This window comes from Pan paniscus, chromosome 11, assembly GCF_029289425.2.
Source record: "Pan paniscus chromosome 11, NHGRI_mPanPan1-v2.0_pri, whole genome shotgun sequence".
In the NCBI taxonomy this organism is placed as follows: Eukaryota; Metazoa; Chordata; class Mammalia; order Primates; family Hominidae; genus Pan; species Pan paniscus.
In genome coordinates this window covers 10,257,725-10,271,649 of record NC_073260.2, presented here as the reverse complement: position 1 = coordinate 10,271,649, position 13,925 = coordinate 10,257,725, and the positions used below count along the sequence as shown (strand labels likewise).

The window sequence follows — 13,925 nt, the reverse complement described above, 5'->3', positions numbered from 1 at the left end:
GGTAAGACCCGGTCTCTACTAAAAATGCAAAAATTAGCCGGATGCGGTGGTGCGCGCCTGTAGTCACAGCTACTCGGGAGGCTGAGACAGGAGAATCACTTGGACCCAGGAGGCTGAGCGAGATCGTTCCACTGCACTCCAGCCTGGGCCTCAGAGCAAGACCCTGTCTCAAAAAACAAACAAACAGACAAAAACAGCACATGCTAGCGGCAGGAGACAAGAGGCTGAGCCCTCCCAGCCCACCTTACCTGCACTGTAATCCAATCCAGCCAGAGACAGAGTCGGGTAGGAGAGGTGAAGGCGGGTGGGAAGGTGTGGCTGTTCACGCAGGAATGTCTTGGGAAAACTGAGGGGTAGGTGGAAAACCGACTTCTTGTTTGAAATGCTCCCAAGACGCCTCATTAAGTAGCATAGACGTGACTGAATCAATAAATCTTTGTTAAATGAATGAAAGGAGGAAGGAGTCCTTAACTGTAGCTAAGCTTCCACTCTTAAGTATCAATTAAGCTTCTCTGTTCAGTCCAGCGTTTAGGGCGCCTACTGCGCGCCCCGCCCCACACACTTTTGACAAAAAGGTCGCCTGCTCTGTGTGACTTGCCCTTTCGCCGGCCAGTATGGGGCAGAGGGAAATAAGCCCCCTCTGCTCTCTGGTCTCAGTTTACTCGTAACTGAAAGTGGGTCGGTTCAAACCCCCTGGAGCTGAGGTTGCCTCTCCTCTTCGAGCACGCGCTATCGGACGCGCAGGTTCCCAAGACCGCGGATCGGCAGGGGGTACCAGGGAAGCCTTCATTCAGGGCGCAGGTCCCAGCCGAACCAAAGCTCCCACCAAAGTTCAACACGCCCCCAAAGCCAGCGCCTGATTGGCCCGTCCTGCCCACAAGCTGAGGCAGCCTCACCTTCTGATTGGCTGTTATGCTCCCTGTTCGGTGCTGGAACCCTCCCCTTCTCTGATTGGCCAGATGCCTACCTGCGCTCGCCCCAGATTGGGCGCCAGCTGGGGCGGCTCGTTGGCTCCCAGGGGCCCCGCTCTCTGATTCGCCGCTCGGGCCAGCCCCCACGGCCTGCACGCTGAATGGCTGCGCCGCTACCTATATTGGCCTCCGATTGGGTGCACGGCGCCTCCCCGGCGTGATAGGTCAGGACCACCGCCCCCCTGGCTCCCCATTGGCTGCTCGAAGAAGCCCGGTCTCCGGGTAAGATGGCAGCGGACGGACAGTGCTCGCTCCCCGCTTCATGGCGGCCGGTGACCCTCACCCACGTCGAATATCCTGCAGGTAAAAGGCGGTCCCGGCTCCAAGGACGCCTTCCCAGGGACGGCCTCTCAGTCCCGTGCGCTCCGGCCTGCGCGAGCCCGCGGAGGGGGCGCCGGGGGACCGGGGTGGGAACTGTCAAATAGTGAACCACGGAGGGGCTCGGCCGGCGCGCGCGCCGCGCAGGCGCAGTGGTGCGGGGATGAGCTGGGCGAAATTGTGAGGCGCTCGCTCGCGCGCTCTGCGGCTGCGCGGCCAGGGCGCTCCCCCGGGTCCCGGGGCGCCGGTGGGCTGAAATGGGGTGGGGATCTGTGTGAGGCGAGAAAAGATCCCTGGCCTGGACCTTGGCCCTTCTTCCCCGCCCTCCCCTGTCCCAGAGAGGCCGCACTCCTGTTCCAGCGTGCAGGGAGTGTCTTGTTTCCTTCGAACAGTGCTTTGGGCTGCTTGTAAGAGAAAGAGCTCCCCGTTGCTGGGAGTGTGCAAGCCGAAGCCAGGCTTTTGAGTACTTGTGGTGCCACGCCCTGAGCAGGGCACGATTCCACAACAGAGAGGACCCGATGAGGGGGCGGGCAGCCTCCGGGAACTTGACTTCTGGAGCTTCCCATCAGACACACCTCTCGAAGCGCTGGGCTTTCCTGTTGAGAGGTCCATTAGCGGCGTTCTGGAGGCTGTCTAGTAAGAGTGGCGCAGAGCCTGGGCGTGGGGGTCAGACCCATCTGGGCTCCAGTTGAGGCTGAGGCCTTGTGCAGGTGCCTGCCTCTGCTTAAGTTAATTCATCTCTAAAGTGGGACTGATTACAGTGCTTACCTTCTGGTGATGGTATGAGCATCAAATAGCAGGAGGCACAAGAAGGGCTGAGTACAGTGCCCGGCATGCAGTAAGCGTTCAGTAAATACCTGCAGTTAATGTTATCCCACCTTCCAGGACCCTCCCTGGGTAAGATGGTTGAGTGCCAGGGAAGGCTGGAGCCCCTCATTGAGCCCTGGTTGCCTGGGAAGGGCCTGCTCATGCTGCTGTCTTGCGAGATGTGAGAACCTGGCTCCGCTGAGGGCACCAGGACTGAATGCCAAAGAACGTTGACGCTGGTGTTCTGGGTTGTACTGGGGGTGGTATGGCCCTGCCAGGTCCTGGGCCCTGCCTGCCTGCCTGTCTACCATTCATCCATCCATTCATTCATTCAGTCAATATCCACTGAACACTTCTGAGTGCTAGGCCCTGGGCTAGATCTGGTTTTTAGAATGCTTAACAGGCCTGAAATATCCCTGTATTCCTGCACTATGAAAACCAGCTGCTTTATAAGAGGAAAGCCAAAGCCTGGAGGTGGGGAAAGATTTGCTAAGGCCTCTGCACCTTCACAGCTTCCCCTCCTGGCCTCAGAGTAGCTTCTTGGAGTGCTCACAATCCAACAAGCCAGAAGGAACCTGGCAGGCAGTTGTGTGCAGCATGATACAGGCTGTGATGGACCTGGCTGAGCCTGGAGCATCTGGTGATGTCTAGTCCCCTATTAATGCTTCCATGGTTCCCTGCACTTCTCCGTCACACCCCTCTTCACACTGTCACTTGCTTACTTCATTCATTCAACAGTTTTTGAGCCCAGTTAAGAGCCAGGCCCTGTGCTGGGCTTGGGGGATAGAGTGGGGTATAAAGAGACCCTGTCTCTACTCCCAGATGCTGCCCTGATATCTACATTAGTGGATCACGAACTGAGTCTGGATGGCAGATTCTCCCGTCAGACCGCAAGCTCTGCACTAGCAGGGACATATGTGTCTTTTTTTTTGCCACTGTGGTGGGTTCTTAGTTGTTTGTTGAGTTCACCCAGAGAGCGTCCCAGGTGGGGGGAAACTGTGTGCAAAGGTCCAGAAGTAGGACAGGGCACGGTGCGCTCAGGGAACTCGAGTTTGGTCCTTGGAACTGGAGCAGAGAGTGAGAGGGAAGCAGGGCCAGGACTGTGCAGGTCCAGATGAGCTGGGCTGAGGGGGAACTTGTCCTAAGGGCAGTGGGAGGCCTGAGGGGGCTTGGATCAGAGAGTAGAGAGGCCAGAGTCCCTGGTAGCATCTTCAGGAAAACCCCAGGGTAGTGCTGGCTCTGGGACAGGCTATGGAGATGGCTAAAGCTTTGGGGGTACCAGTCACTCACTATCTTCATAGCCCAGTGCTGTGAGGGTGAGCTTCATAGTGGAGAGGCCCAGGAAAGAGAAGGGACTCACCCACTGTCACCCAGTGGGACTGTGGCAGCACCAGCACTTGAACCCAGGTACTTAGCTGGGCTGCTCTGCTCTCCCAGACCAACTCCAGGCCAGTCTGATCCTGGGTAGGATGGGCTGGGTAGGATCCTGTGTGTGGATGAGACTGGGCATGTGTGTGTCTATGTCTTCAGCCCTGGAATCTGGGCTCAGCCCTCTGTGGACACCTTCCCTGCTGCTTGTGTGAGGCTGGTGGCATGGACCATTTCCCACAGTGGGTTCTCTCCACCTCTGCCCCAACATGGAAGTGTCCTGGTTGCCAGGGACCAAGCTGGGTGTCTCACAGGTCCCATCTCATTGAGTCTCATGCAGCTGTAGGAGGTAGGCACTGATATCCCTATTCCACAAGTGGGTGAGCTGAGGCTTGAATCCTTGCCTCAGTTCATGCAGCCAGTGAGTGTGGGCATAGGAGCTGAACCATGCCCTCAGACCCCAGAGTGGCTACATAGCTGCCTGTCTCAAGTGGTGAGGGTGGCCTTCAGACTCAGCCTCCCCTGCCCTTGGATTCTCAGCTTGAGTGTCCCCATCTCCTAAAAGGGGCCAGTGTTCCTCTGCTGCCTCCATCCCAGGAGTGATGGGAGTGTCAGAAACTGGTAATCAATAGGTAGGCAGTTTCCTGCCAGAGAAGCGGCGCGCAGCTGTTACCGTCGCCCTATTGGGCCTGGTTTCTGTCCGAGTCTTCAGTGTGGACCCAAGTCTGTGTGGTGTCCAGAGAACGTCGGATTTCCCTGGAGGCCCAGGGCTCAGCCAGGGCAGCCCCAGCACAACAGTGTATGGCTCTCATGTGCCTGCCGGGCTGCCTCCCAGGTCCCAGGCTCCACCTCTGGAGTCACCAGGCCGGGTTCACCTTCCTGCTTTGGCAGGAGGGATTGGTCTAGTGTCTGGAAAAGGTCAGAGACTTGGACTTTAGTCCTGGTCCCACCTCCTTCTGGCTGTGTGACCTTGGGCGAGTCACATAGTTGCTCTGGAATTCAGTTTCTTCATCTATAGAATGGGAACAGTGAAGGCACCTGCTTTAAACGCATGCTGTGTGCACTTTAGTGCTAAGTAGTAGACAGCATCACGTATGGCTGTGACTGAGTTGGCACAATCGGCTGGTAAACAGGTGTCCGTGGCTGCCTGGCCTCCATTCTCCAGGCCCTGCCGGGACCTCCTTTCTGGATCAGGCCTTACTTGTAGGGGGCTGGTCCCTCTTCTGATGCCTGTGCCCTGTCCTCCTGATTCTGTTCTCTGTCTTGCCAGGTGATCTCTCTGGCCACCTCCTTGCCTACCTGAGCCTCAGCCCTGTATTTGTCATCGTCGGTTTCGTGACCCTCATCATATTTAAGCGGGAGCTGCACACGGTGAGTCTGTCTTGCCCACACCCTCCCCACCCCACCCCCAGTGCCCCCACCCTGCTTTGGGAAGCCTGTCTGCCCCTCAGTCCAGGGTTTGCCTTCTCATCCCTGCGTCCACCTGTCTTCAGGTGCGTGGAGCCTCCTGGCTGGTTCTAGGTTACTCACCTGTTGGGCTGGGAGGTTCAGTCAGAGGCCATGGTCTTTGGGACTAGGTAGCAGCCAACAGGTGCACAGAGGCCCAGCTGACCATGCATCTTCCCCAGCAGATCTCCTTCCTTGGGGGCCTGGCACTGAACGAGGGGGTCAACTGGCTGATCAAAAACGTCATCCAGGAGCCACGGCCCTGTGGAGGTAGGGCCTCAGCTGCGAGGGCCTGAGGTTCCCCCAGGTTGGGGTGTTACTGGGAGGTCTACATCCTCCCGTGATGCCCTGGTCTCCTCTCTCTCCCAGGCCCCCACACAGCAGTGGGCACCAAGTACGGGATGCCCTCCAGCCATTCCCAGTTTATGTGGTTCTTCTCCGTCTATTCCTTCCTTTTCCTGTATTTAAGGTGAGTTTCTACCCCAGTCAGGATGGCCCTGAACTGGCTCAGGCCGAGTTCTGCTAGGGACTCACTGCTAGCCCTTTGGATGCCCCTGGGGTGGGAGGGGCTGCAGCGGAGGCAGAAGGTACCCAGGGAGCATTTGGATGGGGCCAGGGACTGTTTGGGAGGCCTGGGCTGGGCTGTGGGCTGAGGTCATCTGGTGGGCCTGTTTTCGCAGAATGCACCAAACAAACAACGCCAGGTTCCTGGACTTGCTGTGGAGGCACGTGCTCTCCCTGGGACTCCTCGCTGTGGCCTTCCTAGTCTCCTACAGCAGGTATGGAGGAGGGAGAGCCCCTGCCTGCACCCTAGCCCATGTGGGGTCCTGCTGGTTCCTGGTCCCTGTCGGACCCCACCATGGACCCTAGTCCCAGAACCTGTAGTGCAGGACTGGAAAAGGGGTCCCAGACCTCTAGTTTTAAAACGACAGGGCTCCAGCTGCCCCTTCTAGCCCAGTCCGCACTGAGCCCAAGATTCTGGGACCAACTCCACGTATCAGCCATCTCTTCCCAGTGTTCCGGAGGCGCCCACTGTAGACAAATTCAGAGGTCAAGGGCTAGATGGGAGGCAGGCAGATCCCAGCTGGCCCTTCACTGCTACAGATGGGAGAGCTGTGTTTGGGGTCCAGCGCCCTCCCACTTGGAAATGGATTTGAGGCTGTGCCCCGTGGAGTCAGTGTCCTGTCTGTGTGTCTCCACATGTGCGGGCACAGGTCCCTGGGAAGCTGGCACATGGGCAGTGGGGATTGTGCGGGCCTGTGTCTGACTGGCTCTCACATACTTCGCTTCTGGCCTTGGCCCAGGGTCTACCTGCTGTACCACACCTGGAGCCAGGTGCTCTATGGAGGCATCGCCGGAGGCCTCATGGCCATCGCCTGGTTCATCTTCACCCAGGAGGTCCTCACCCCGCTGTTCCCCAGGATAGCAGCCTGGTAACTGCCTCCTGCCTTCCTGGGCACTGTGGGCCCTGTCCCCTCCTGTGGGTGGGGCCATCAGTGGGCGGACCTAGGAGTCTTGACCCCAGCCCCTGTCTCCCTGGGAAGGCCCCAGTGCCCCAGGGTTTGTGGCAGAGACACAGGGGGTTTCCTCAGGCCCGGAAGCCAGAGTGCCATCCTCTGTCCTCGCCTAGGTTCTCAGGGACTTAGAAGCCCGAGTCCTGCTGGGCTGTGTGTGCCGTGGGACAGTGCCCCTGCCTGAGGTGACACAGGTGACATAGCTGGGTCTCTCAGTGGCTCTGGGGTCTCAGGCCAGGCAAAGACTCCAGGCAGTTGGGGCGGGTGCCGTGCCAGCCCCGGGCAATGGTGGGGATGGCTGGCATGGTAACAGACTCATGCCCTGATGTGCCCCTGGCTCTCTGATGTCTGTCTCTCCAGGCCTGTCTCCGAGTTCTTCCTAATCCGAGACACAAGCCTCATTCCCAACGTACTCTGGTTTGAGTACACGGTAACCCGGGCAGAAGCCAGGTGAGTTCAGGGGACAGCAGTGCTCACTGGGCCAGCCACAGGCAGCCTCTGCCTCCATGTTTGGAGGGCTCTCCGGGAGCCTCGCGCCTGCCTAAGCACTTCTCTTGCATTAACTCATTGAATCCTGCTGTGACCCCCATTTTGCAGATGATGAAACTGAAGCTTGGAGAAGAGAAGTCACTTGCTCGAGATCTTGCAGATAGTGGGTGGGGGAGCAGGGTGGTGAACCCAGGCTGTCTGGCCCAGGGCCCATGCTTTTAACCTCTGCAGCCCAGAACCAGAGAGCTGGGCAGCTGAGGTTCTCAGGGCTCCTGTGTGTGGACATCCCTAGGGATTAGTCCAGATTCTTTCTTAGGCCTGGGTAAACTGAGGCACATTGAGTTAGGAGGCCAGCCTGTAGTTGTGCAGCAAGTCAGGACAGAGCTGAGCTTTGGAGACTCCCGACTCATGCTGTTTCATTCACCCCAAATCCTGGGTGGGGTTCCTAGGGGAGTGGGAAGGCTGGCTTTTCTTTTCTTTCTTTTTTTTGAGACGGAGTCTCGCTCTGTCGCCCAGGCTGGAGTGCAGTGGCGCGATCTCGGCTCACTGCAACCTCTGCCTCCCTTGTTCACACCATTCTCCTGCCTCAGCCTCCCGAGTAGCTGGGACTACAGGCGCCCGCCGCCACGCCCAGCTAATTTTTTGTATTTTTTAGTAGAGACGGGGTTTCACCGTGTTAGCTAGGATGGTCTCAATCTCCTGACTTCGTGATCCACCTGCCTCGGCCTCCCAAAGTGCTGGGATTACAGGTGTGAGCCACCTTGCCCGGCCGAAGGCCAGCCCTTCTCTGGGTTCAGAGGGGAGCTGAGGCTCCAGAGGAAGCCTGGGAGGTTTCTAGGCAGGCTGAGAGGGACTGTGGGGCGGGGTAGGGTGGGGCGTCCTAGCAGCCAGGGAACGTGTTTAGTGCATCAAGGTCCAAATTATCCTAACGAGCTTAACAGCAAAGCTGGGGATCCATGAGGAAAGGGGATTGGAGGGGGTTAGGGCAGGCAATCCCATTAGAGGCAGAAAGGTCCCAGCTGGCCCCGCTGATCTCTCACTGGCCTGCCCCGCCTCACCCTGCCCTGCCCCGCCTGGCCAGCCTCCACCTGCCTTCATTTACCAAAATCTCAGGGCACACCTGTTCTGTGCCAGGCTGTGTGCTGGGGGCAAGGACAGTGACAGCCATGGTCCCCTGCTCACTGTGTTCACGGCAGGCAGGGAAGAGCTGCGACGCACCTGCCTATGTGATCAGTGCTGTGGCCTGACAGCTTGTGTCGGGAGCCTATGTGGGGACGTGGGAGCTGGGGGTAGGGGGAGGTGGGGGGGGATGGGGGGATGGGGGGATGAGGAGGGTAGGGGGTGGGGAGGGTGTTGGGGGGGGGTTGGGGGGAACGTTCTCAGCAGAGGGAAGGGCATGCACAACTCCTGAAGCTGACAAAGCTTGGTGACTGCACCAGACGGAGGCTGCCGGGGCTGGAGCCCAGGGAGCAAGGGGTGTGTTGTGGGATGAGGCTGGGGACAGATCACACAGGACCAGTCAGGTTTCTAGATTTTAACTGGGACCCTAGACAAACCCCATTCTCCTCTACTGAGTCTCTGTCAGCCCCTCTAGAAAATGGGGGTGATTGGCCCTGGTTCCCTCAGGTTCCTAGGCCCAGTCTGGATATAGCCACAGCCCAAATTGGGTGCTCAAATCCCCTCAGTAACCTCCATCAGTAGTTCTCCTGCTTTTGCTTGCATACCTCCCGGATGGGGAGCTCACTACATTTCTGTACTTCTGTTTTGATCAATAACAACTGAGCCCACTTGTGCTGCCTCGTCTATAAAGCAAAACTCCCCATAACTAATTGGAACCCAGCCAGGTCCCTCTTGCCTCTGTAGTCTCATCCTGGTCCCTACCCCTGCCCCAATCCCCTGGCTCCACTTCTGGGATTGCAGAGCTGAGATAACTGAGGTACAGGCCTCGCCGGGGAGATCAGCCCTGTCTAGGTGCCATTCCCAGGGCAGGTGCTCTGACTGGCCCAGTTCAGGTCAATCGCTGGCTACTGGGTGTGGGCATTTGCCTACTTAGTTGGGACTACGGGTGGGGTGGGGACAGCTGTAGGTCACCGAACACCAGGTGTCTCCACATCTGACCCCCATCCCGTTTTGCAGGAACAGACAACGCAAGCTGGGGACGAAACTGCAGTGACCAGTGGGTGTGGCTGGGTCCAGCCTCCAGATCTGGCCCGCACGATGCCTTGCAGGATGGACAGGATGACAGACAGGGACGAAGCAGAGACCTCTACAGACCCAAGTCACCAAGTGGAGCCTTTTTTTTTCTTATTTTAATTTTAATGAACAAGGTGGACCAAAGGGCTGAACCAGCCCCTCAACCAGGACCCTGGGGGGCCTACTGCCTGGGGGCCGTGGCCAGAGACCCTCGCTGTGCTGCTGCCAGCCCCTGGCTGGGCAGGAAGTGCCCTCGGCATGGGCACCTGGGTGTGGGGTGGAGGAGGAGGGCTTGCGCCTCTGGTCTCGGGGCCAGGAATTCCAGGTGGCGTGAGAAGTACACACTATTTATTTTTTGGTTTTGTCAGAGGCAGGCAGGATTTTGGAGCTGGAAGAATCTGCTCTCCGGTGGCTGCCCTGTGAACAGAGGGCTCCCGGTCAGCTTCCCAGGCCCTTCGCCCTATGCCCAGAGGGCAGACTGCCTCTCCCTGGGCCGGGGTGGCCTGGGTGCCAGGAGGAGGGGAGCATACCCCACACCCTCCCTGCCACCGTTGCCGTTCCAGAACCTCGGTCAGTGTTTCCCTGTCTGGGGGCAGGGCCCAGAGCGAGCACGCGTCTGGCGGCTGCTGTCGTTGTGTTCTACCCTGTACTGACCCAACACCACAAGGGCTTTCTCTGGTCCCCTGTCCCTAAGACAATAATCGCTTTCTGACAAAGGAGCCTGCACATTTGGGTGAGCAGACCCAAGCTGTTTACAGCTCTTTCTTGTCCTGCCATCCAGTAGCAGTTAGTCTTCATCCCCACGTGAACAAAATGGGAAGGAGCCGTGAGGAGAGGAGTGAGGCAGCGGGCACCCGAAGTCCCTCGTCCTTCCCTCTGTGTGCTCTGAATATGTCCTTGTCCTTCCTGACCCATCTCTGACCAGCTGGGAACCTGCTTGGGGTCCCCCTCAAACCTGTGTCTGGGGTGTGGGCTCACAGATCCCTATCAGCCTGGTTCGTGGGAGGGCTCTTCCTAAAGGGACCCCCATCTCTAAGTCACTCTGAAAGGGAGTTGTGGAGAGGAGACGCCTCCAGACTCTCAGAAGTTTTGAGGACTGAACTGGGTCACTCGGGATCTGTGTTCGAATCCTCCCCACCCCTTTCTTTGTGGAGTTTCCTAACCTGCTGCTGAAGCACAATGTTTTGGTGCTTTCTTTTCTCATTTGTTAAAGGCAGTGTCCAAAAGCCATTCCAGATGCCAGGACCAGGGGCTTATTTCTAGGGAAGGTAGGTCAGTTTCCATGTTTCCCTCCCATTATTTTTATTTTTTACTGTTTGCCTGAGACAAGCCGAGTATGAGGTGGTTTGATTTAAGAAAAATCAATGAAATTATTTACTATTGTTTTAAAATAAAACCGTAAACTCTGGCAGCTTGAGCACTTGCTGACTGAGCTCAGGAGAGGAGATTGGGGCAGCTGTGGGGACACATGACCCTTAGGGGCAAGGATACGGTGAAGACCATAAAACCAGAAGTGATCTAGTCCCTTCTAGCCCACAGCAGGGGTCTGAATGACCTCTGCGGCATTTCCTGTCAGGGTCTGTCCAGCTTCTGATTACATCCCTCCAGGGGACCTCACTGAGGGCCACCATACCAAACCTGGACACTCTCAGCCTTAGGAAGTTTTCCTCTTTTCACTATCAGTCTCCCTCCCTGTGTGGCGCTGGCCCTCCTCTCACTGAGCCTCGTTCCTCCTGTGTGGGACAGCCTTGAGGACTCAGGGGCAGCCAGTGTGCCCTTCAGAATGTGCCAGGATAAACATCTCCACTTGGTCTGACACAGTGGCTCACGCCTGTAATTTCAGCACTTTGGGAGGCCAAAGGAGGAGGATCATTTGAGCCCAGGAGTTTGAGACCAGCCTGGGCAACGTAGCAAGACCCTGTCTCTACAAAATATTTTTTTAAAAATGAGCTAGGCGTTGTGGTGCACACCTGTGGTCCTAGCTACTCGAGGGGCTGAGGTGGGACGATCGCTTGAGCCCGGGAGTCAAGGCTGCAGCCAACTGTGATCACACCACTGCACTCCAGCCTGAGAAAAACCCCATCTCAAAAACAAATATATGTGGACAAAGATGATCAAATATAAAAGGAAAAAAGACACCATGATGGAGATGCAGCAGAAAACAGATAATAGAAACAAACCCACAAATTCTTCAAATACTGGAATGATTAAGCAGACTGCTTTACTATTTTTTTTTTGAGATGGAGTCTTGCTCTGTCGCCCAGGCTGGAGTGTAGTGGCGTGATCTCAGCTCGCTGCAACCTCCGCCTCCTGGGTTCAAGCAACTCTCCTGCCTCAGCCTCCCCTGGCTAATTTTTTTTGTATTTTTAATAGAGATGGGGTTTCGTCATGTAGGCCAGGCTGATCTCTAACTCCTGATCTCAAGTGATCCACCCATCTCGGCCTCCCAAAGTGCTGGGATTATGGCATGAGCCACCACGCCCAGCCTGTTTTACTGTTTTTAGAGAACACCAGGCACGGTGGCTCACGCCCATAATCCAGAGACGGGCAGATCACTTAGGGTCAGGAGTTCGAGACCAGCCTGGCCAACATGGTGAAATACCATCTCTACTAAAAATACAAACATTAGCTGGGCATGGTGGCACGCGCCTGTAGTCTCAGTTACTCGAGAGGCTGAGGCAGGAGAATCGCTTGAACTCGGGAGGCAGAGGTTGCAGTGAGCCGAGATCGCGCCACTGTGCTCCAGTTTGGGTGATAGAGTGAGACTCCATCTCAAAAAAAATAAATAAATGGCAATATCTGCAGGGAACAGGAAACTATAAAGCGAGCCCTGGCCTCGAATCATAGCTAAAAAACAAGGATCCGAGAGGTAGATTTAACAGCAGATGAGAGAGAGTTAAAAAGGAAAAGCAAACTGGAGGGTGTGTCAGAAGACATCCCGGCTGCAGTGTGGAGTGGGAAAGCTACCGGGAGCAGCTTCAGGCGCACCCGCCCCTGCTAACTCATCGCCTTCACTTCATCCACACTCACCTGCTTACCCTGACCCCGCTCCAACCTGCCCAAGGTGCGGTGCTGGGCAGAAGCCCAACTCTTCAAGCCCTCAGAAGCCTCTTTGAAATATCCACTTTTCGAGGCTGGGCGCGGTGGCTCACGCCTGTAATCCCAGCACTTTGGGAGGCCGAGACGGGCGGATCACGAGGTCAGGAGATTGAGACCGTCCTGGCTAACACGGTGAAACCTCATCTCTACTAAACAAAATAAAAAAAATTAGCCGGGCGTGGTGGTGGGTGCCTGTAGTCCCAGTTACTCGGGCGGCTGAGGCAGGAGAATGGCATGAACCCAGGAGGCAGAGCTTGCAGTGAACTGAGATTGCACCACTGCACTCCAGCGTGGGCGACAGAGCGAGACTCCGTCTCAGAAAAAAAAAAAAAAAGTTCATGCCCGCTGGATGTACAGACTTTCCGTAAAGCCACACGTCTATTTCTCTTGAATTCATTAATCTTATTAGGCTGGGCGTGGTGACTCACGCCTGTAATCCCAGCACTTTGGGAGGCTGAGGCAGGCCTGAGGTCAGGAGTTTGAGACTAGCCTGGCCAACATGGTGAAACCCTGTCTCTACTAAAAGTACAAAAATACCGGGTGTGGTAGCACAGGCCTGTAATCCCAACTATTTGGGAGACTGAGACAGGAGAATTGCCTGAACCTGGGAGGCAGGGGTAGCAGTAAGCTGAGATTGCACCATTGCACTTCAGCCTGGGTGACAAGAGTGAAATTGTCTCAAAAAAAAAAAAAAATTTATTACTCATTCAAATGTCAGATGATGTATTGCTCAAGATATACCAATTCAGAACAGCTTTTTTTCACTCATTTTGCAAAAACGAATCACGTTTTTCGTCTGCATCACTGGCGCCAGAGTTTGGTCACCCCTGGAGCCCCCTCTGGGTCAGCTGAGCCTGCTCTCCTGGGGCCGCTGTCTTGGCTATGCTAGCCTTTAAGCAGCGCCTGTATGATTTCATGCACAGCACTAGCTCTAGAAATTTCATTCCAAGCCACAAGTGCCCCCTGGCACAACGTTAAGCGCTGGTTTATCCCGACATCCAACACTTGAAAGTGTGAGGTCTCAGGAATTACCCCTAAGGAAGAACGGCGAAATCTTGTTTCTTTGCCTTTTTCCCCCACAAAGGACCTCTAGGGATTCCCTCTCACCATGACTGAGGTTGCTCAGATGCTGAATGCGCCCTCCCTGAACAATGCTTGGTGGCTCCAAGGAATTGAGGGGGCTTCCATGTAATGGGGCCTGTAATGCCATCACCCTAAGGGGATGCCCCTCAATTCAGGAGGATAATTCTGGGGGAAAAAAAATCCAACCTTATATTCAGACCTGTAGGGTTCTTAGGCGAGTTTTGGGAATCCAGGGTGTCTGTCTGGCAGCCTCTTGACTGTTCGCTCTCCCCTCCCTGTCCTGCCTGGGCTGGCTGCAGGCCCACCCCTGGCTGCTCATGCAGCACTCTGCCCTGCTGTGTACCCTGTTTCCTAGCGGTTCTAGTCACCCCCAGAGGGAGCACCCTGTTGTGTAGCGAGGAGCAGAGTCCGGGTGCTGGTCCAGGTGACATTCTCTTCCAGGCCTGTGTGTTCCCCCCAGAGGCATCCCTTTCTCTGCCTCCATCCATTTCCCCCATTGTCTGGGCTACACCTCCTGTCCCCTTGGGGCACTGGGCAAGTGGCTGCCCTCTCCTGCTGAGTACACCACCAATGGTCAGGCCTGGCAGGTCCCTGCGCCTGATTAGAGCTCAGGCTCAGCCCAGCCTCCCTCTTTACC

General features: G+C 56.3%; 1 protein-coding gene across 2 annotated transcripts; it reads left to right on the top strand.

The window, feature by feature from the left end:
* The first annotated feature begins 442 nt into the window (after positions 1–442).
* Positions 443–10,514, top strand: DOLPP1 (dolichyldiphosphatase 1). 2 transcript variants are annotated; one of them, XM_003822356.5, is made up of 8 exons: positions 447–1,274; positions 4,735–4,835; positions 5,096–5,180; positions 5,280–5,379; positions 5,591–5,689; positions 6,215–6,343; positions 6,785–6,874; positions 9,050–10,514. In XM_003822356.5, exons 1-8 carry the CDS (start codon positions 1,199–1,201, stop codon positions 9,084–9,086), a joined length of 717 nt encoding a protein of 238 aa, XP_003822404.1. In that variant the 5' UTR covers positions 447–1,198; the 3' UTR covers positions 9,087–10,514. The 2 variants fall into 2 exon arrangements, with proteins under 2 accessions (XP_003822405.1, XP_003822404.1); XM_003822357.5 differs by lacking the exon at positions 6,215–6,343 and having other exon boundaries at positions 443–1,274.
* Positions 10,515–13,925: the final 3,411 nt, after the last annotated feature.

Excerpts from the sequence above, each read along its gene's own strand:
- DOLPP1 (XM_003822356.5), top strand. The coding sequence starts at position 1,199 with ATGGCAGCGGACGGACAGTGCTCGCTCCCCGCTTCATGGCGGCCGGTG. Across the intron at positions 5,181-5,279 it reads GGAGCCACGGCCCTGTGGAG|GCCCCCACACAGCAGTGGGC; the intron begins GTAGGGCCTCAG and ends TCTCTCTCCCAG. Across the intron at positions 6,875-9,049 it reads GTAACCCGGGCAGAAGCCAG|GAACAGACAACGCAAGCTGG; the intron begins GTGAGTTCAGGG and ends CCCGTTTTGCAG.